Below are 24,244 nucleotides of genomic sequence, written 5' to 3'. Positions count from 1 at the left end.
TCTGGATTCCCAACAACTATTTCTGTTGATCAGAACTCTCAAATGTGAATACGTCAGAAAAATGGTGCTGTTGAAACCATTCACTCATTGGAGAGAATATGTTACTCTTGGGCGGCACGGTAGCGCAGCGGTAGAGTTGCTGCTTTACAGCGAATGCAGCGCCGGAGACTCAGGTTCGATCCTGACTACGGGTGCTGCACTGTAAGGAGTTTGTACGTTCTCCCCGTGACCTGCGTGGGTTTTCTCCGAGATCTTCGGTTTCCTCCCACACTCCAAAGACGTACAGGTATGTAGGTTAATTGGCTGGGTAAATGTAAAAATTGTCCTTAGTGGGTGTAGGATAGTGTTAATGTGCGGGGATCACTGGGCGGCACGGACTTGGAGGGCCGAAAAGGCCTGTTTCCGGCTGTATATATATGATGATGATGATATGATGATGCAAAATGGTTATCATTTTGGTTATACATCATTATAGACATGTTTTTGCTCCTAGCCAGCAGAGTAAATTTGGAGTTCTGAGGGAGAATTGCTACAAATTGAACACCGTTAAAATAACTACCTTCCTATATGGGAGGATGCAAAAAAATGTATTGGTGACAGCTGGAGAAAAGATATTTGGCCCCTTTCATCACCATCATGAAAATGTAGGGGGGTTGAAGAAATCACCTATAGACTGGTAGGCCTGGTTGTTAGGATGGTTGGGACAGATCTTCCACAGATTTGTGTCTGGATAAACTGAAGTATCCTAACTCCTTTCACAGTGTGAGCTGTGAAAAGAGTTAGTCCCAATAGCTCTTTCTTGGGTGGCATAGACACAAACATTTGGTACCACTAAGAATAAAGGGGAGGCCATTTAAAACTAAGGTGAAAATAATTTTTTTCACCCAGAGGGTTGTGAATTTGTAGAATTCTCTGCCACAGAAGGCAGCGGAGGCCAATTCACTGGATGAATTTAAAAGAAAATTAGACAGAGCTCTAGGGGCTAGTGGAATGAAGGGATATGGGGAGAAGTTGGGCACAGATTACTGATTGTGGATGATCAGCCATGATCACAATGAATGGCGGTGCTGGCTCAAAGGGCCAAATGGCCTCCTCCAGCACCTATTCTCTATGTTTCTATGGTGCTGTGGATTTCTATGATTCTCAGTTTGTACTCTACACATATTGTGAAATGCTGCAGTCGGATGAGATCAACATTTTCCCAAGTTTATACCTCATGTCTCCTCTCAACATACTTCAGCTAACAAAGAGTGCCTACTCAGCCTTTTGAGTCAATGCTGATTCTCTAAGCAATCCATCAATCCTATTTGCTCACTTATTTCCTGTAACCCACTTTCTTCCATGTCCATTAAGACCTGCTCAATTGTTCTACCACTCTCCTACACCCAGGACAATCTGCTGTAGCCAATTTACCTACCAACCAGCACATCTTTGAGATGTGGGAGAAAACTGGAACACCCGGAACAAACCTTTTCTTGTTGAGGTGCAACACATCTGACTTGCACAGTTTTCCATCTCCCCAAGAAATGATCCTGATACCTCTGGAATCTAATGCCGATCTTCTTACATCATTTATCCAGCCACACATTCATCCATTTCATCTTCTTACTCCCATACTCAACAGCATGTATATACAGTGCCCTCCATAATGTTTGGGACAAAGACCCATCATTTATTTATTTGCCTCTGTACTCCACAATTTGAGATTTGTAATAGAAAAAATCACATGTGGTTAAAGTGCACATTGTCAGATTTTATTAAAGGCCATTTTTATACATTTTGGTTTCACCATGTAGAAATTACAGTTGTGTTTATACAGTCCCCCCATTTCAGGGCACCATAATGTTTGGGACACATGGCTTTACTGGTGTTTGTAATTGCACAGGTGTGTTTAATTGCCCCCTGAATGCAGGCATAAGAGAGCTCTCAGCACCTCATCTTTCCTCCTGTCTTTCCATCACCTTCAAAGCTTTTATTGCTGTTTATCAACATGAGGATCAAAGTTGTGCCAATGAAAGTCAAAGAAGCCATTATGAGACTGAGAAACAAGAATAAAACTGTGCCAAACAAGCTTACCAAAATCAACTGTTTAGAACATCATTAAGAAGAAAGAGAGCACTGGTGAGCTTACTAATCGCAAAGGGACTGGCAGGCCAAGGAAGACCTCCACAGCTGATGACAGAAGAATTCTATAATAAAGAAAAATCCCCAAACATCTGTCCGACGGATCAGAAAAACTCTTCAGGTGTCAGGTGTGGATTTGTCAATGACCATTGTCCACAGAAGTCATCATGAACAGAAATACAGAGGCTACACTGCAAGATGCAAACCACTGGTTAGCTGCAAAATTAGGGTGGCCAGGTGACAGTTTGCCAAGAAGTACTTAAAAAAGCAACCACAGTTCTGGAAAAAGGTCTTGTGGACAGATGAGACGAAGATTAACGTATCAGAGTGATGGCAAGAGCAAAGTATGGAGGAGAGAAGGAACTGCCCAAGATCCAAAGCATACTACCTCATCTGTGAAGGGTGGGGGTTTTATGGCCTGGGCATGTATGGCTGCTGAAGGTACTGGCTCACTTATTTCCATTGATGATACAGCTGCTGATGGTAGTTGCATAATGAATTCTGAAGTGTATAGACAAATTCTATCTGCTCAAGTTCAAAACTCATTGGCCGGCGGTTCATTCTACAGTAAGACAATGATCCCAAACATACTGCGAAAGCAACAAAGGAGTTTTTCAAAGCTAAACAATGGTCAATTCTTAAGTGGCCGAGTCAATTTCCCGATCTGAACCCAATTGAGCATGCCTTTTATATGCTGAAGAGAAAACTGAAGGGGACTAGCCCACAAAACAAGCATAAGCTAAAGATGGCTGCAATGCAGGCCTGGCAGAGCATCACCAGAGAAGACACCCAGCAACTGGTGATGTCCATGAATCGCAGACTTCAAGCAGTCATTGCATGCAAAGGATATGCAACAAAATACTAAACATGGCTACTTTCATTTACATGACATTGCTGTGTCCCAAACATTATGGTGCCCTGAAATGGGGGGACTATGTATAAACACTGCTGTAATTTCTACATGGTGAAACCAAAATGTACAAAAATTGCCTTTATTAAAATCTGACAATGTGCACTATAACCACGTGATTTTTTCTATTACAAATCTCAAATTGTGGAGTACAGAGGCAAATAAATAAATGATGGGTCTTTGTCCCAAACATTATGGTGGGTACTGTAATGAGATCCTTTGAGGTCCAGCAAGGACCTGCTTTTTTTTCCCTAGCACTGATCTCTGCTTACAAGACTTCATCCCCTTTTCTACTTTCTACTAATGTACTTTTCCAGTTTAGTTTAGTTGAGAGACACAGCGCAGAAATAGGCCCTTCAGTTCACAGTGTCCGAGCCAACCAGGGACCAACCCGACACTAGTATTACCCTGTACAGAAGGGATAATTTACAATTTTTACCAGCCAATGAAACTACAAACCTGTGCATAGAAACATAGAAAATAGGTGCAGGAGTAGGCCATTCGGCCCTTCGAGCCGGCACCGCCATTCAATATGATCATGGCTGATCATCCAACTCAGTATCCCGTACCTGCCTTCTCTCCATACCCCCTGATCCCTTTAGCCACAAGGGCCACATCTAACTCCCTCTTAAATATAGCCAATGAACTGGCCTCAACTACCTTCTGTGGCAGAAATTCCACAGATTCACCACTCTGTGTGAAAAAAAACGTTCTCATCTCGGTCCTAAAAGACTTCCTTCCCCCTTATCCTTAAACTGTGACCCCTTGTTCTGGACTTCCCCAACATCGGGAACAATCTTCCCGCATCCAGCCTGTCCAATCCCTTAAGAATTTTGTAAGTTTCTATAAGATCCCCCCTCAATCTTCTAAATTCCAGCGAGTACAAGCCGAGTCTATCCAGTCTTTCTTCATATGAAAGTCCTGCCATCCCAGTAATCAATCTGGTGAACCTTCTCTGTACTCCCTCTATGGCAAGAATGTCTTTCCTCAGATTAGGAGACCAAAACTGTACACAATACTCCAGGTGTGGTCTCACCAATGCCCTGTACAACTGTAGTAGAACCTCCCTGCTCCTATACTCAAATCCTTTTGCTATGAATGCTAACATACCATTCGCTTTCTTCACTGCCTGCTCCACCTGCATGCCTACTTTCAATGACTGGTGTACCACGACTCCCAGGTCTCGTTGCATCTCCCCTTTTCCTAATCGGCCACCATTCAGATAATAGTCTGCTTTCCTGTTCTTGCCACCAAAGTGGATAACCTCACATTTATCCACATTATACTGCATCTGCCATGCATTTGCCCACTCACCTAACCTATCCAAGTCACCTTGCAGCCTCCTAGCATCCTCCTCACAGCTAAAACTGCCCCCCAGCTTCGTGTCATCCGCAAACTTGGAGATCTTTTTGAAGTGTCGAAGGAAACCAGAGCAGCTGGAGAAAACCCACGTGGTCACGGGGAGAATGTACAAACTCCGCAGAGACAGCTCTACCACTGCACCAATATGCCACCCTCTGATGAAACGTTAACTGTTTCTCTTCCCGCAGAGGCTGCCTGATCTCAAATCAAATCCAATCCTGCTAAGTATTTCTATCATTTTTGTCTTTGCTTCTGCCGGCATTTATGATTTCCTGTCAAACAAATTCTTCTATTTCATTAAAGTAATATTCTGTAGTTTCCGATTGTTGTTGCTCTTTGAACAAGCTGTCAACTATTTCTCTCCACAAGCAAAACATGAAACAACCTGTGCAGGAGCTTCTCCTCCCCCCTCCCCCCTCCCCCCTCCATATAACCAAAAATTCAAGAACCATTTCTTGATTAGGTGAACTTCCTATTTTTGTTCTCCAAGTTGGCATATCCAAAGCAAACTAAGAGCCCAGTGCCTTGGAGCAGGCAGGAATTTAAGCTGCTTTAACTTTGATAACTGCTGTTGAGGTCTACTGCCTGCTGTCTGTAAACTATGATCAAAACCAATTTTGGTCCAGAGAGATTACAAATGGATTGACTTTGCCCCTGTTGTGCTTGTTATCCTTGGACAAGATGTAGTGCATAAGATCTAAGAGTTTGTGTGCTCTTTAAACAAGAGCAAAGTTTGGCAGAATTTAGCTTTTCTGCTTCATGGCAATTTTGAGCACCACAGTGACCTGCTGTTCGGTGCCCTTGAAATATGTGTTCCACACTTTAAAGAAACAAAAAAATACTTAACGCGGCAGGGGTTGGTCACAAAAGGCGGACTATTAACATAATTACAATCTCCAGTTCTTCTCTTTAACATGTTAACTAGTTTTTATCCGTCTTCCTATTGATCGACAATTTGCATGTCTAAAGGCAAACTCTTCCCAATAGAATCCTCAGCTTCCTCCACACCAGTATCCCTCGCCATTTGTGCCATGTCTAACACAATGCCTCCAAGCACATCTTCCAGCAACAAATAATCCAGTAGAGAAACTCAGAGGGTTGAGCAACATCTGTGGATGGAAAAGAATGATCAACACTCTTGGACAAAACTTTGCACCAGGACTAAGAGTGGAGAGGGAAGATAGTATAAAGAGAGGGAGTGGCGAGACAAGTGAGAGGTGACTGGTGGACCAGTGAGAGGTAAAATATATCAGGCATATGGAGCTAGATAGGGGAGGGGATGGATAAAATTAGGAGCAGTGCCTGGAGATAATGAATAGAGCCAGACAGAAAAGAGGGAGAAAAAAAAGAGGCAAATGGGGTGAGAAGAGGGTGAAGGTAGAGACTCTTGCTGGTAGGTGATATGCTTCACCCCTCCCAGTCCACAATCACCTCTCATTTCTGTCTTACCGCACCCCCTCTCCTTTTGATACTGGACATCTTCCCTCTCCACTCTTAATCCTAAGAAGTTCTTCCAGCACACTATTTGTTGCTCCATTGTCTAGCATCTGCAGTCTTTTCTCTCCAAGCATAGCCCTCCACTTTTGATAAGAACTACTTATCCTACTTAGCACAATATCCTGGATTACTTATCCGTTATTCCATGTCCTGCTCTCCTGCTCATTGTCTCTTCCCCTGCTAACAAAGCAGATGCAATACCTGTCCTTTCACTTCCTTTCTTTCCACTGTCAGGACTCCAGCATCTTTGCAAGAGAAACCCGATACCATGCCATATTAAGAGCCTGTCTGAAGGGTTCCGACCCGAAACATCACCTATTCCTTTTCTCCAGAAATGCTGCCTGACCCGCTGAGTTACTCCAACATTTTGTTTCTATCTTCGATATAAACCAGCATCTGCAGTTCCTTCATACACCCTTCTGCATTTGTTCATCACTGTGCTCCTCTTCATTGTTTTGTGATTGGATCCATTCAGTCTGCAAGCATGTCTGTGAGCTTCTGTTTGCATGTTACCCACTCTTTTTATCCCTTGCATCTTCACAATGAAATTCAAGTGAAGATTAGTGAATAGCACTTGACGTTTCATTGTTGTTTTATTGATTCAACAGTGAGGCTAGCTGTTAACATCTTCTCCCTCCATTTTTTCCTCAATAACTAGGTATGGTAATGGCTCCTCCAAATTGACCTTTTGGATCTTGTCAAAAAAGCACCTCATTGTTTTCCCTTTCGTCGTCAGGTTTATTGTCACAATCATTGCCTAAATGCCTCCTATTTCATTCATCCCATTGATGCCTGCTTTCCTGTCTACTTATGTAAAACCCGTCACCTATGCATTTCTTTCTCTGTTGGGAACAGATCATTAGTTGTTTCTCATTCCAAAAGCTTCAGCTGAGCATTTTCAGTTTATATTCCTTCTCCGTGTCATTGGTATATAATTTTCGAGCATTACAAATATTGATCAACATAATTTTAATGAGTTTTTGATCTGCCTCCCTGATCTCCGTGACATTCTGTAATACAGGAGCAGGACAAAAGTAAAAATTCTGCTCATTTTGGGGAGGACCAGTCTAGGGTCCTTCCACTACTGGACATTGGGGGCCTGAACCTGGAGAGGACATTCAAACAAGGGAAGAAATATCAGCCCAGGAGTAGCAAGGGTGTGATGTGTACAAAAAAGGGGAGGTGCTGACACTACTGAATATATTGAGCGTTTTGTCCACCTTCTCCATGCCTCCTATAATTCTAGATTATCTGGATGCCCCTCAGCCTCCACTGCTCCACAAGAAATGTCCAACCTCACCCTATTTCAGGCAACTTGGTACCAGACGATTACTTTGGCTTGAACTCACTGTTCTCACACCTATTCTCTATCACCCTAGCATAATCATTCCAGCATTACCCACATAAGGCAGAGACTGCTGTGTCCTTTTGTTTCAGTGAAATGTGGCTCAGATCTGACTTACCTGACCCTGCTATACAACCTGAGGATTTCTCTAATTATTGTATGGACTGTATGGAAAATCTCAGGCTTTTTCATCAGTACTTTGTGGGGTACTGATGTGACAGACTTAGCTCAATTCTATTCCTTTGACCTGGAATACCTGATATTTAAAAACACCTTTTTTTATCTACTGAGGGAATTCACCTCTAACGTTTTGTTGACCATCAACATACCATACCAGCCAACGCCAAGATGCTACTGGACAAGTCAACTCTCTTGAGACAGCCAATCCTGATGCACTATTCATCATTACCGACGACTTCAAGGAAGTGGCGGCGCTGTGCAGCAGCTGTGGCTCACCTGCAGTCCGTTTGTCTTTTGTGTTTTTTTGTCTTAATTGTAGTGTTTGGATGTGATGTAGTATTTTTTGTGGTTGTGTGCTATGTGGGGGGGGGGGGGGGGGGGGGAACTATTAAAAATTCCATACGGTCTCTTCTGAACGAAGACGTGACCTTTTTTCTGGGTCGTGTCTCCATTCCCGCTGCGGCCTACCATCAGCCTAACACATGGAGCTGGAGGCCTCCAGCTGGAACCACCTGGGGCTCTAGTTCACAGAGCCCACGGGGAGCTGGCTGCCTTCGGAGACTGTGGTGGCACTGCGACTCGGCCTCGGAGGCTTCTGCCGTGGGCCGCTTGGACGTCGGAAGCTCGCAGGTCCCTGGGTGGGGGCCGACTTCGGGAGCTCCAGCAGCGGCAGCGTCTTCGTCCGTCCCGAATCGCGGGGCTTGGGTCGGCCTGCTGCGGACCTTTACCGTCCGACGCGGCCTGGAATAGGCCGCGGGGTTTTCTCCGCTCTGCGGGGACTTCAATGTGGGGAGCCCCGACGTGGCAATTTCAACAGCCTGACCACGGGAGAAGATGGCAGGGAATAGAAAGACATTCTGGCCTTCCATCACAGTGAGGAGGTGAATGGAGGAGACTCACTGTGATGGATGTTTTTTTGTTTTATGTTGGTTTTGTGATTGTGTGTTTTATTGCTTTATTTTATTTATTGCTTCTTATTGTTGACTGTGGGTAACGGAACTTTGTCCAAAAACATGTTTTTGGATGACAATAAAGGCTATTCTATTCTATTCTCTTCAACCAAGCAAACTTCAAGAACATATTCTGCAAATACTAACAGCAGGTCTCCTGCACCACTTCTACATAACCATCTTGCTCCATCCCATGCCCTCATGTTGGCCAGTCTAATCATCTGCAGGAGCTACTCCTGCTGCCTTACAAAGATTGAAGCACAAGGTACCAATGAATTGTAATACAACAGCAATCCGTGGATGCCAAGGGTCTAATTCATGACTGCCTCGAGTCGGTGGATTGGAACATGTTCAAGACCACTTCATCCAGCCTGAATGAGCATATCTCAGTCATCACCGGTTTCATCAAAAAATGCGTTGACAATTGTGTTCCGATGTGGTCTATCATAACCAGAAACCCGAGATGAACATGGGGACTAAAGTCCAGATCTGAGGCTGAAGATGGTTGACCCGTACTTTACAAGAAAGCCCAGTATGATCATCGTAAAGCTATCGGGGATGCCAGGAGAACTCCAGAATAGGCTAGAGGCTCACTTCAAATACGCAATTGCCAGATAACTGTGGTAGGGTCAGTGTATCATGACAGACTACAAGCCAAAATCAGGGGTGATCTCTGGCAACATCACATCTCCACCAGATGAGCTCAATGCCTCATGTCCATTTTGAGCAGGCAAACAAAGTTCCACCAAGGTGTATATGACAATAAACTAATTTGACTGAAAAAATCCTGCAGATGCTGGAAATATAAAACAAAACCAGAAAAGGCTCAGTGGGTTAGCCTGCATTTGTGGGGAAAGAGTCGATGTTTCAGGTTAGAAAGATTTGCCTTCTTGTAACTCATTAAACCTGTAACTGTTATAGTACGTGTATTTTTGGACCAAAACTTGACCAATTTCAATTGCAGAATTGCTTTACTTCCAACCAATGGTATGGATTGGCAGGTTTAGATAAACCCTTTACCCCAAAAACTCTTTATATTTAAAGCATTCCAAAGAAAAGGTAAATTGCACAAAACAGATATGATATAGTTCTTCAAACTGTCTTTTCTAGATCTCCCAACAATTTGGTTTTGACTATACTGCCCACTGCATATTTATTTTATTTTAGTTTAGTTTAGTGCTACAGCGCGAAAACAGGCCCTTCGGCCCACCGAGTCCGCGCTGACCAGCGATCCCTGCACATTACCACTATCCTACACACACTAGGGACAATTTACATTTATGCCAAGCCAATTAACCTACAAACCTGTACGTCTTTGGAGTGTGGGAGGAAACCGAATATCTCGGAGAAATCCCACGTGGTCACGGGGAGAACATACAAACTCCATACAGACAGCACCCGTAGGCAGAATCAAACCCGGGTCTCTGGTGCTGTAAGGCAGCAACTCTACTGCTGTGTCACTGTGCTGCCCTTGTTCATTTTCCTTCAGAAATCCTTCAGAGAAATTGATGCTACTAAGTACATTAATTTAAGCTCCCATAGAAATGCGGTTCCATGTTTAATAGCTTTGTATTTTGCATGTTATTTAGGTTTATTCTCCAGTTTTTGGAATTTTATCGGTTCTTACCCTATCCCATGTACACTAATTTACATTTTACGATCAACAAATTATGGGTACAGTCCACAGCCTGTCACCCCCACTCTGTCCTTCAATAAATTCATGATTGAACTCTGTGCAACCCCAACACCACCTCTCAGCTTACCCCCTGCATCCATCTGTACACATGCATAACAAGAATATCTGATTTTGCAGTTTCTGCATTGTTGCTCAAACACTGGTACATTTGTTCGACACTGATCATTGCTACAATACTGATACTGCCAGCATGAAGCTGCAGAGATCAAACTTCGCAGCCCGACGGGGAGCATAATGTGCCAATTGATTTCAATGCAACTTCCACACCCATGCCAAAGTGCCTGCTTATTTAAAGGTTTCAGAACCCAGGCAGCACAACCCACATTGTAGACATTGAACAAATCAGCAGGGTGTTGATACCATTGAGTGGCTAGATCCGGTTAAAGCTAGGCCTAAATATTCAAAGCTAGTAAATATTAATAGTGGAGCTAATAAATATTTAAAAGCTTAAGTATTCAATATCCCTTAAAGGAGAATTGCACCATGGTTTGTCCAGTTGTTGACAACCATCCTACAAGAGGTGAAGCTGAACAAGCAGGCTGCAGGTTTTACTTGTATAACAGACAAAACACCAAGACGGAGAGATTCTTGTATCTGCATGACATCAGAGGACACTTCAACATATCCCACGAGGGCAGAGGAAGCAGACTGCAGAGGAAGACAATCCCTGAGGTTAAGCCCTCGACGACCTAGCTATGGTATCACAAGAAGTTGAATGACCTCACTAGAGTAGAACAAAAACAGATTCCATTAAAAACAGCCAGCGGGGCAGACTGCATCTGTGGGAAAAGAAACAGAGACAATGTTTCAGCCACAGACCCACCTTTAGAACTGAGACAAATTAATTCCTGACCCGAAACGCTGCCGATCCATATTCTCCAGAGATTCTGCCTGACCTGCTGAGTTACTACTGCAGTGTTTTTTGCTCAGGATTATCTGGTCAGTGAATGAATGGGAGCAGTTGTAGGGTGAGAACATAAACAAAATAATATGGAGTTATGAAATACAGAGCTCCCAATGGCGGCAGCGGTAGAGTTGCTGCCTTACAGCGAATGCAGCACCGGAGACCCGCGTACGATCCCAACTACGGGTGGTGTCTGTACGGAGTTTGTACGTTCTCCCCGTGACCTGCGTGGGTTTTCTCCGAGATCTTCGGTTTCCTCCCACACTCCAGACGTACAGGTTTGTAGGTTAATTGGCTTGGTAAATGTAAAAATTGTCTCTAGTGGGTGTAGGATAGTGTTAATGTGCGGGGATCGCTGGTCGGCGTGGACCCGGTGGGCCGATAGGGCCTGTTTCCACGCTGTTCTAAACTGAACTAAATTTAAAAATAAAGAAGCAAAACTGACATGGACCATTAAATCAAGTTACCTGCAATTGTAGAATTCAATGCTGAGCCTATAAGTCTGCAACCTGCCTAGGGGTAATGTTCCTCAAGTTTGCATGGCCTTCACCGTTACAGTACAGTAGGCCACAAACCGATAGTTCAGTGAGAGTGAGATGAAGGGCTAAAGGGGCAGGCAATGGTAATTTCAGTGTCACTCTTGCAACTGAACACAAATGTTCTGTAAAGTGATCACTCAACTGCATTTGGTTTCTCCAATAGAGATTGTTCACCACAATGCGAACACCAAATGCTGTACACTAGCATCGAGTTATTTTGACCTCACTGGACTGCCCAGTGCACCCCTAGACTCAGATGTAGCTCACCTGTTTATGATCTCCACCTATCAGGACACCTGCCCATGATCTCCATCTATCAGGACACACACCTACTGTTTACATTCTCCCCTCAATGACACACTTGACTATGTTGCAGGCTTCACCTACATCCAGGTTTCACATCCGGCCAGCTAACCACCCAAGGCAGCATATCACTTAAGCAGACTGCATGTCACACAATCATCTATCTTGCAGGACGATATTTTTAGCATAAAGTTCAATGGCGGTAGGTTCATAGGCCTATTTTAATCTCGGTGAAGAGGACAGTACTGGCCTTTACTGGACAATGACTGCAGGGTCCATGGTCTGGAATTCAGTTGAAACCATTGAAGATGATGGCACCCTCCTTCTCCTTACATTCTAACATGACCTCGCAATCCACATCCTCTTTGATTAATACGATTCAGATAGTGTAATTATGCGTTTCTAACCTTCTTATATACTGGCTCTGCAACAAATTACTTCAATGATTTTAATAAGGCAGCTGGTGAAGAAGCTGACTGTCATTTACACTGAAATATTTGGTCCACAATTGGCAGAAAGGCTGGGTTCAATTACAAGAAAAATGGAGGGAGGGATCTGGCACCAACCCGACACTGGGTTTAGGATCGGAATGGTACTCATACTTTCTGGTATCTGATGCTTGTCAGCTCACACTTCCAACAGAATGCTACCATTATGGCTCTGGATTAGAGTGGAGAGTGACGCTTGGAAGGGCAAGGTACAGGTCAGACAGGATTTGTTGGAGTCGAGGTAGGGTACGGTTTTTAACTGATTTAAGAGATAAAATAAGGAACAATGGAATGGCCTGCAAATTCCTTTTCTAAATACTGAACAAAATGGTGCTGTGCAGTTGAACGTTGGTTTAACCTCGAGTAGAGCAAAGCTGCATTCATGCTGGCCTCAATAAATGGCAGAAAATTTGTCCCGCCTATCTGGTGGGGTTTTGTTATTGCTCGGCAATGCGATTCTGGGTTGAGGTTTCTTCAAGTAGCACCATTAGAAGAGCACCAACTTAATTTTCATCTCCAGAGTAATTTTCCACCTCACTGGACTGAAAAGCGACAGTTCTTGTTTACTCTCAGAACAACCAGCTTTTGTTAACCAGTTTCCATGAAATGGTGCCACTTAAAGAGCCACCAACAAAACTGCATTGTTTTCCAGGACTGCTCCACAGCACTCTTTAATCCCACCGCTCACTCTAAAAACAGCTCAGGCTTAGGACTAACAGCATGCCTTACACCTTCAATGAATTTTCTGCACACAAAACTACCCTTCCCCTTGTTGACAGGGATATAGATTAATTATAAGTCCCAGGTACGTCACAGGCAACCACAAGCAGATCATGTGGGAAAGGCATTGAGGGTTCATTACTCAAGAACCTATAAACCCAGAGATTACAGGGACCCATATTCATTGCTAGAACTCTCCAGAGGAGCTATGTCTAAACATACTAGACTTCACCAAGTATGTGAATATTTGGTGAAGCCAAGATCACAGATCTGTGACCTCACATGCATCAGGATTGTTTTGCCCTTGGAGGTCAAGGCCATTGTCATGCTCAGCCTTCTAGTCTCAGAATAATGTCAGGCTTCTACTATTGATCCAAACTACACAGCTTGCTGCTCATTTCTGCTTTAATGAATCCACCAAGCTTCAAATGTCGTCTGTTTTCACTTCCCACCTGAAGCAAGGGTAGCAGGTACAGGGATTTTCTAATATTGTAAGGTTCATGGATTTGGGACTGCGTTCATGCAGTATAACTCCTTGGAGAGAGCACTTGGTTGAAGGCAAAAAGGGTCTTTAGACTTTTGATGTTAGAGATATACAGCATGGAAATAGGCTATGCTTGGGCAGTTCAATTTACACGTCACAGGGAGAACGTACAAACTCTGTACAGACAGCACTCGAAGGCAGGATCGAACCCAGATCTCTGGCACTGTAAGGCAGCAACTCTACCACTGTGCCAACTCTACAGTCCCATCTTTTACACAGAGCGTGCCACGTTATGGTGGTCTGTGTAGTTCCTTAAGAGGGCCTGGGAACTCTCTACTTCCCTTCTGTGTCATGGCAGCATGCATTCTTGAAGCATCAACTCTCTCCATTAGCTGGCAGAGTGTCACTTGTTTATGTCCCCGTATAGTACCTCAAGGTGGCAGCTATGAAGCAAAGTGCTGGTAATTGCAGGGTTTTGAGGCAGTTCAAAATAACTGTACAAGCTGAATCTGACACAGCTGGCCCCAACAAAACTGCTGTAAAATCCACTCATTGGACAAATCACGAACATTTTGAGACTTAAGGATAATTTTAGCATGACATAAAACACCATTTAACTGCCATCAGAAAGCAGAAAAAGAATTTCAAAGCCAATTAAATGCTGCATATGTCAATAAAATTTATTGCAGTATATTTTTCTTTAAAATATAATGGTTGATATGGTTAGCAATTAAGTAATATTGACAATTTTAAACACAGAGCCATAGATTGCAAAGAAATGAAGGAGTTAAAAATATTTCAGTGAGCTGCTAATTTCCATTGGGAGGAAGTCTACTCGCCACTAATTATGTCTCCATTATTTTAAATAAGTGCTGTCGTCATTCCTTTCCTTTCATAAAAGAGAAAATGTCGATACACAATGTTCTTGCTGCGTTACCCTTGAGGAAATGATTGCAAACACAGTAGTCATGAACTGACAATGGTGATTCTAAATTGTCAAGCAAGTCTTCAGATCAGAGATAAAAATGTGAATCAGTGGATTCATTTATTTTGCTGCATGGATGCTCCACCGTGACATGGCACTATATTGACTTGGTAATCAGGCCTTATTCCTTTTGTTTATTTTGTTAAGAAAATCAATTAAGCAGGGAGTGGAGAGATTTAAGTCATTTCGTCAGTCGTGAGATAAGTCTTGGGATAAGATTCAAATTTTCAACCACCATTGCTATGGTTTACTTTCCTGGAATTGATAATGTAGACTTTTAGTGCAAGAGCCATACAATTCAAAATGATAATAATCAGTCTAAACTTTATCATGCAGGTAATATTTCCATAATCACATTCAAAATTAATTTCAGAAAAATCTGATGAATGAACTTGTTCAAAATGTCTTCCGAAATTAAAACGTAGTTCCTTCAACGCGTGTCATGTTGTTCGGTCGCCTTCCTGAGAATTATTCTCAAATCATAAACATTGATGGGCAGTCTGGAATACAAACTCAAATCCAACAGAATAGCAAGAAAGCTAGCCATTTCTGTGACTTTGATTTAGTGCTCTTCAGATGCAATGTTAATGCTTTATTGCCTGAGCTACAGGATGTAAGGAAACACCAAGGAAAACAAAATTGATGGACGTCATTCTGGGTCAGGACCATTCTTCCCACTCAGAGAGCTTCTCCAAAGTGGGTTTACTTTGAGAAGATTTTGCAGTGGAGCAGAAAATGGAGACAGAAGAGATTGTAGATGATGAAATTGTGATCAAAAAACCAAACTGCTTGAGGAATTCAGTGTGTCAGGTAGCATCGGTTGAGGGAAATGGACAGCAGACATTTCAGGTCCTCAGAGTTCATCAGATGCTGTCTGCCCCACTGTGTTCCTTCGGAAGTTTATCTTGTTTACTCAAGGTTCCCATATCTACAGTCTCGTGTGTGTCTGCAATATGATACGTAACAGAGGGACAAGCTATTTGACCTAATCTGTCTATGCTGGCGTTTAATCTCCCATTTTTCTTCATTTAAGTCCATCGACATCACCCTCTATTCCTTTCCCTCACCTGCGCCTGCCCAGTCTCTTATGTTTGTATATCTTGTTTAATCCACTCCCATCCCTGAAAACGTTATTTAACTAAATTCTTACAATTCATTCTCCCCACATTTAATCAATAATGTATTCTAAATGTTATACTCTATGCGTGTCTGTTAAAATCATGAATGGTCTACTTTTAATATTGTAAATTCAAGTTATTCACATCTTTCTACCTCAGAAAACAGAAAAGGTCTATATTTAATAATTCAGATCCCTTTTAAAAAGATATTCCAAAGCTTTATTCATTTAACATTTTTCTATTTGCAATATTTCATCATTTTTCTATGTAAGCATGGAATGTTGCCTGCTTCTGATCCTAACATTGGCATTAACATTATTCAGTCATGTTTACATGGAGTTTCGTGATTCAGGTCTGTATATCTTAACACAGCTCCTTGTAATTATGCCAAAGGAAATTCCATGAATATATCAGTACCTTCTTTGTAAAAACAAAATCCAAAAATATTTCTTATTCACATAAAAGTATGTTAAATGTTGTGAACTTTAAAAAAAATATTGATTGCAACACTGCCAGGTAGTACCAAAAATAAATGAATATATCTGCATCATCTACCATTTTTGTTGAGGGCAAATTTGGCATGTAGGTTTAGGTTTGTGTTTATTACTGCCACGTGTCAAGAGGTGTAATGAAAAGCTTTGTTTTGCATGCGATCCAATAACAGTTCAGTGATACCACACATAAATACTATCTGTGACCTACATAGTAAAATGATAATTAGCTCGTCAAACTACATTGGTGGTTTTGAATTAAGCCAAGATACTGAGAAAGGCACCAAGAGAAAACTAATCTTCTTCAAAAATTATCAAAAAAGCAGACAGTGGCACAACAAGGCAGCTCCCAAGTGAGATAAAGTCAAGATCAGGAGCTGTAGCTGCTTTATCCACTGGAGACAAAATGTCACTCAGTTTAAAAAAAATCATAAAATAGAATTAAAAATCCTTTAAAATAATAAATACAGTCCTGCTAGTATATTCATGACCATGACTACTCACGCGAAGCAATAATCACTTGCAAATCTATTCAGAAATTAATGAGAAAATTATCTGCATGTTAGGTTAAGAAGGATGGGTGCATCTCAATAGGAACAAAAACTTTCAATCTGATCAGTTTCTTGCAAAGATATTAGTGGTGGACTTGTTGAGAACCACCAATCTCATGGAGGTCCTGATCCTAGTGGTTATTGCAGGTCAGACCATTACATATTTGCGTTGGCCTCTGTAGAAATGTATTTCTACTCCCATCACTTGAAAGGTCAGACAAGGTGGGACTGGAGGATGAGGAAACATATTCTCATCAATCATTGATGATCACACGCATATTAGAATCTTAAGGTCATAAGTGATAGGAGCAGAATTAGGCCATCCGGCCCGTCAAGTCTACTGTCATTCAAGTGGCTGATTGATCTCTTCCTCCTAACCCCATTCACCTGCCTTCTCCCTATAACCCTTGACACGTGTACTATTCATGAATCAATCTATCTCTGCCTTTAAAATATCCATTGATGGCCTCCACAGCCTTCTGTGGCAAAGAATTCCACAGATTCACCACATTTTTACCAAAGAAATTCCTCCTCATCTCCTTCCTAAAGGAACGTCCTTTAATTCTGAGGCTATGACCTCTAGTCCCAGACTCTCCCACTAGTGGAAACATCTTCTCCACATCCACTCTATCCAAGCCTTTCACTATTCGATAAGCTTCAATGAGGTCCCTTCTCATTCTTCTAAACTCCAGCGAGTACAGGCCCAGTGCCATCAAACACTCATCATATGTTAACCCACTCATTCCTGGGATCATTCTTGTAAACTTTGTCTGGATCCTCTCCAGAACTAGCACATCCTTCCTCAGATATGGTGCCCAAAATTGCTCACAACAATCCAAATGCGGCCTGACCAGCGCCTTATAGAGCCTCATCATTACATCCCTGTTTTTGTATTCTAGCTTCTTGAAATAAATGCTTGCATTGCATTTGCTTTATTGATCATATTTACATTGTCTTGGATTGTATAGTTAACGTAATCATTCAATGATTTATTGATAGATTATCAACTCTTGTCTAAATTCACCTCCATTGTTTTATCAATCCAAACGTGTGTATATTCAGAATATACCATAAAATAATGTTGGAATATCAGAGGTTTTGACAGAATAACTCCCCTGTTTCTCACATCCATCTGTCAAAACCTAATCCTAATAAATGCATAGCTTTGTAAGACCTGGCCAGTGTTTTCCCCACTTAAAACAATGGCAAAGAGGTTGCCAGGCAAGGCTTCTGTTTACCAAACAATATCTTCAACAATACAACACCAAAGCATTAGCATTATCATTATTTTTATCACCCCATCTTTGGTGGTCATCCTTTCCCTCTGTCTCCCCAGCACTTTTGCCTCCTTATAATGTTCATTAAAACCCAATTCTTTAATCAAGCCTTTGGTCAGTTATTCTAATATCTCCTGGTGTAGACTAGTGTCTAAACATAGACATAGAAAATAGGTGCAGGAGTAGGCCATTCGGCCCTTCGAGCCTGCACCGTCATTCAATATGATCATGGCTGATCATCCAGCTCAGTAACCTGTACCTGCCTTCTCTCCATACCCCCTGATCCCTTTAGCCATAAGGGCCACATCTAACTCCCTCTTAAATATAGCCAATGAACTGGCCTCAACTACCTTCTGTGGCAGAGAATTCAACAGACTCACCACTCTCTGTGTGAAGAAATGTTTTCTCATCTCGGTCCTAAAAGACTTCCCCCTCATCCTTAAGCTGTGACCCCTGGTTCTGGACTTCCCCAACATCGGGAACAATCTTCCCGCATCTAGCCTCTCCAACCCCTTAAGAATTTTATATGTTTCAATAAGATCCCCCCTCAGTCTGCTAAATTCCAGCGAGTATAAGCCTAGTCTTTCCAGTCTTTCTTCATATGAAAGTCCCGCCATCCCAGGGATCAATCTGGTGAACCTTCTCTGTAATCCCTCTAAGGCTAGAATGTCTTTCCTCAGATTAGGAGACCAAAACTGTACACCTTCTGTTTGACCATCTACCTGTGAAACAGCCTGAAATTGCTCTGTAATTAAATGTTGTTGATTGTTTTTTTGTACTCAGAACCCCTAGAAAATATCCTGATACCATAAATTTGTGAATCTAAAGTTACTGAGCCAAGCCAACAACAATTCAATGTAAAGGGAGGGTCTATATGCAAGACATTATTTTTATAGTCAGCTTTTTGTTTCAGGCTGTGAGATGGAACACACTCAAAACCCCCAAAAAGTGCTTCAAATTGCTGCAGAGTGAAATATCATCAGTGATACCCATCCCATAACAGATACCTTCTGGCACCATTTCAATCGAGTGACAGTAATCATTGGCACAGCTCTGCTGAGAGAAGCGCCCTGCTGGCTAAAGGAAGCAAGAAATTCTACAATGGGGAAAGGGTTAGGGAAGTTGAACGTAAACAAGATGTTGCTCAACAGGTTTTAAATATAATATTCAAATTTCTAGAACATAACTACTCCCGATTGGGGTAATATTAGCCCAATGTTGCCTCGACCAAATTAGAATGAAACTGTGCCAAAGCACTGAAATAAATGGACCTGGCAAACAATTATAGAGGGAACTGTTGACATTTCAGTTGGCGTTGAATTTCATTAATGCATTTGCATATTTTCATTCAGCATGAAACGGGGATGAGCAAGGCGGGGTGGATGTTGATTTTAATCCATGCATAAGCATGGATATTTCACTAAATGTATAGAGAACTGAAACAAAAACAGAAAATGTTGAAAATATTCAGCAGCTCAATCAGGATCTGTGGAGAGAGAAACAGAGTTAAGGATGCAGGTTGATATCTACCACTGGGAATGGAAAAAGATAAAGATGTAACTGGTTATAAGTAGAGACAGAGAAAGACAGGGAGGACAAAGGAAGAAAAGGGAAGACTCCTGATCGGATGGAAAGGATAGATTAAATCACAAAAGATGACGATGCAGGAAAAAATGAGTAGTAAACAGATAAGTAAAGAAACAAAGGTTTGTCCAGAAAAGCTCTATAGCAGAATATAACCATTGTTAATAATTCAGCAAATATCTCCAGTTTTAATTAAAGATAATTGGCGGAGTTAAAAAAAACAGGAATCACAATTTTGCTTTAATATGAATAAATTAAAATCAACTTAGTTTATGTTGAACAATCACCAAACTGAAATGCCCAACGGAACCATTTGGCACAGGAATAATTACATCTCCAGTTGTGAGTAATTGCAAAGTAGATGCAGTAGGTTAGAACGAAACAAATCTAGTTCAACAAAATCCATTCTATCTCTCTTGACATTGAGATTCCAGCTGAGAAAGGATTTAATTTAGATGCAGTAGTATTAGGTTTATCAGATGTTCATAGCTAACAGCACAAACAATTGAAATGAAACCAAAAATTGCTAAGAACGGCAGCAATACAATTTGTCTTTAAAGAAAAAACAAAACTAGTAATTTTCCTAAAATGGATAAACAGTAATATCAGGAAATTTTATCCTTCAACCTAATATACACCTAACGCTTATTTAATTTCTGTTTTATAGCAGTAATATACATTTTCTGTCTTCATCATTAAGAAGAAAAAAAAGAAATGCAATAAATGAAACAGAATTGAAACATCCAATCAGTTTTTGATTTTATGCTCAATCTGCACGAAAATCATTCTACTTGCACCCAGACACATACTTAGCTGTGATCTAGATGCAACACCGTGCACTCTATCATCCATATGGTTTAAGGTAAACATAATTATGAGGCCTGGAGCTTCAAAAAATCCCATTGTTGTACTGGCAAAATGATACTTATTTTTGTACTCAAAGTGCAGCTAATGAGTTTTCTAAAATGGTATCTCTACATCAAGTTGCCACTATCTCGTTAATTTGAAAAGCTAATAACTGGGGGTGGGGTCCAATGTCTTAAAGCACTCAAGATGATGTCTAACCAGACTACAGCTGATTTGGCAAAGTGAATGTGAACAGCTATTGTTCCTTCTGTATCTTAATGAGGTGGATTCTTGGCATCAATTCTTGCTAAATTTGGCAGTCTATTATATTATATTGAATTTTGATGGATTTGTAGTGGAAAAAGTAATTTCTACTCTAACTCATCAGTCGACCCTGAATATTTTCAGTTTGAAATATTCCAGAGCTATACTGCAAAAATGTTGTTGACATCTATAGAAAAACAAATTTTCAGCCAGATCTCACCGATTGTTTGTTAAAATTTCTAATCTTAAGTTAATCAGGTAGATCATTTTATTTAAATTTTTTGATATGCTTTGTAAATTATGGAATTTGTGTGAGAAAATAATGCATTGACTTTACAATTGCAGTCAAATGATAAAATTTCATCAATTTTCGCATTAGCTAAGCTGACTTCAATAGATCATTTCCATTGGGACATAGTTCAGTCCAGAGAATGTTCATTATTAAAACCCATGGAACGGGAATAACATAAATAAATATTTTCTGCTTCCCAATACAACTATTACAATTTTTACACGTTGAGCAAAGAATATCGTGCGTGTTGGCAACTGCAATTATCAACCTGAGACGTTACAGATGTGGACTCTATCCACCGATGCCGCCTGACTCATTATTTCCCAACAAATATATGTTTAATTACAGATTTACAGCAGCAGACGAATGTTGCTTTTGAGATGCTAACCGTTGACGCCCGAAAGTCTGGGGTTGATTACCTTGTAATATATTAAAGGGAAAATGCAACGGGAGCCAATAGTCGGCATGGTTAATTCTGCTGGTGGTGGCTTGCGTCGGAGATGTTGATGTTGTGTCGGACCTTACCTGCCCCTTGACCAGACTGGCCGCGAACTGCCTCATGACCGCTTCCACGGTGTAAGCGCTGGACCAGCCCCGCGGGGTCAGCAGCTCCATGCAGATGGCCCCTCCGTCCAGCACGTAGCCATTCTCCAGCCGGGGGGTCAGCACCCGCATGAAGGGCGGCGAGAAGGGGAAGTTGTCGGGGAAGTTGAGGTTGAGCAGGATGCACTCGGTGCTAGTCTCCTTCATGTCCTGCCACAGCGCAGAGTCCTTGTCCACCTGCAGCAGCTTGACGTTCCACTCGAACAGGTTGTCCTCCACCAGGTCCACGCTGATGAAGTGGTCGGTTAACTTGCGGATGTCCTGCAGCTCCTTCATGAGCCTGCGGCTGCGGACCTGTGCGCAGTGCTGCTTGTTGGGAGGTTGCCCGGGGACGGTGGAGCTGCTGCTGCCGCCCGGGGGCACCTTGTTGCCGGTCTGCTGCTGCTGCTGTTGCTGCGGCTGTGGCTGCTGCTTGTCCTTGCTGGCGTCCTTGGAGGAGGGTTGCTCGCACCTCTTGTGGCTGTGCGGGAGCTGCTGCTGGTGGCTGCTGCTGTTGCTGCTGTTGTGGTAATGGTGGTGGTGGTGGTCGGATTGCAGCAGGATACTCTCGTTACTCGAGGCGTTGCATTGCTTACCACCGTTCTTCTTGCTGGCCTTGCGAGAGCCCTGGTGCTTCGCCCCGTCCGTGTCCCGTTCGTGCAGGCGGATCAGACCGATTTTCCGAAGTAGGGTGGCCATCTCTTGGCGAGCTGAGTGAGACCGAGTTGCAGTGCCGACCGATGTATTTATTATCTGTCTGTATCTTCTCCCCCCTGAGCCTTTCTAAAGCAATCTACGCGAAGGAGTGCAATCCGATTGCTGTTTGGAGCAGCTCATCAGCACGATGTCGTTTGTAGAATCCCAGTGTTAGGAGGGTTGGGGATATCAGGTTTGTGATTTCCTTAAAAACTAAGACCTCCGGCGTGAATTGTCGGTGGGTAAAATGACCGCTCCTTTGGCAGCTACCGGCTGCAACACAATGGCAACAAAACCACAATCCTTTCTCTCTCCCTCTCTCTCTCCTCCCTCTTTTTGTTTGCAGCTCTGCCAAGGTCTGCTGCGTGTTCTCTCCGGATCTTGCGAAATGCATTAAAAAAAAAATCACTACGATTTCTTTTTGGCCAGGAAATTTCTTTCTTTCTTTCTTTTTAATCCTCCGTTCAGCCTGGGCCCGGGGCCGTGCCTCCTTGGACAGGAGGTGAGAGAAGACGTGTGTTCAGCAGCTCAGCTCTGCTCTGCTTCTGGGCGGCCCTTACACGCTTGTCATTGCGCTAAAGCGCTTTGCAACCTCCCTCCGCTGCGAAGCTGCACTCACTCGTTCACTGGCGCTCCGGACCTGACGTCCACTCCAGAACTTTAATAAACACACACCGAGCGCACGTCAGTGTTCCTGCTGCTGGCGACGTCAACCTCACGTCGAGATGGATCACCAAGACCAACGCATAATAAAAGCGGCGCTTGCTCCCATTTAAATTCGACAGCATCTGTCTCCTCGGCGTCAGCTCGGTCTTCAGTGCACTGGTTTTAAACAAAAAAAAAGGCATAATCCTGCCCCTTTGTGCCATTTCTACCAATTTCCATTATTTCTAAAAACCATCAGTTTAACTTTCAGGTCGCATTGCTTTCGTGGGTGGCAGCAGTTCAAGTCGAAAAAAAAAAGGGCATTTCCATCAGGATTTGACCAAAAATACAAAACCGGTTCTATTCTATTTAAGTATTCTATTTTCTATTTCAAATTCTATTTTCATTTTCAAAATAGGTGTTCAGCAGTCCTTAAAACACAGATCAGTGCAGCACAGAGACGGGCACTTCGGCCCACAATGTCTCTGAACATGACATGACTCCAGAGATGCTGCCTGACCTGCTGAGTTACTCCAGCATTTTGTGAATAAGTACCTTCGATTTGTACCTTCGATGACAAATTAAATGAATCCCTTTTGCCTGCAAATGATCCATATCCCTCAATTCCCTGCATATTCGTGTGCCTACTGAAAAGCCTCTTTAACGTCACACTTTTATCTGCACCCAATACCACCCATGGCAGCATGTTCCAGGCACTTGCAAATCTCCATCGAAAAAAACATGCCCCACACATCTCCTTTAAACCCGAGATAGACACAAAAAGCTGGAGTAACTCAGCGGGACAGGCAGCATCTCTGGAGAGAAGGAATGGGTGACGTCAGGTCGAGACCCTTCTTTAACCCCTCACCTTAAAGCTATGTCTTCCAGTATTTGACCTTGGGGGAAAAAAATTCTGTATCTTTGACTCTCGTCATTTTATAAACTTCCCACCAGCCTCTGATACCCCAGATAAAACAATCTAAGTTTTTACCAACCTCTCATAGTTAGACTGTCTAATCCAGAGAACATTCTGGTAAACCTCATGCACCCTCTCCAAAGCCTCCACATTCTTCCTGTAATGGGGCGCCTAGAACTGCTCATAATACTTTAAATTCTGCCAAACTGAAGCTTTATAAAGTTGCAACACAACTTCCTGACTCTTATACTCAATCCCCTGACTGATGAAGGCCTTCTTTATGACTGTCTACTTGTGATCCTACTTTTAGGGAACTCTGGACTTGGACGTCAAGATCTCTCTGTACATCAACACTGTTAAGGCCGGAAAGTCTCTTGTTGACAATAGTGTAATATCTCAAAGGGAAATGCGGACCAATAACAAATTAAGACCCTCTGTATTGTCAATTCTACTGATGTGCATCGTGGCTTGCAGCAGATGTACTTGATGTTGATG

General features: G+C 42.5%; 1 protein-coding gene across 1 annotated transcript in view; it reads right to left on the bottom strand.

The window, feature by feature from the left end:
- Positions 1-22,843, bottom strand: part of ube2ql1 (ubiquitin conjugating enzyme E2 QL1) — a 28,597-nt gene extending 5,754 nt beyond the window's left edge. The window contains exon 1 of the mRNA XM_078420163.1: positions 21,436-22,843. Within this exon, the coding sequence (XP_078276289.1) occupies positions 21,436-22,191 (756 nt within the window). The 5' untranslated portion in view covers positions 22,192-22,843. The remainder of the gene's footprint in view (positions 1-21,435) is intronic.
- Between the last annotated feature and the right edge of the window lie 1,401 nt (positions 22,844-24,244).

The sequence above is a fragment of the Rhinoraja longicauda genome, chromosome 2 (assembly GCF_053455715.1).
Source record: "Rhinoraja longicauda isolate Sanriku21f chromosome 2, sRhiLon1.1, whole genome shotgun sequence".
NCBI lineage: Eukaryota > Metazoa > Chordata > Chondrichthyes > Rajiformes > Arhynchobatidae > Rhinoraja > Rhinoraja longicauda.
This window is presented reverse-complemented; position numbering and strand designations above follow the sequence as displayed.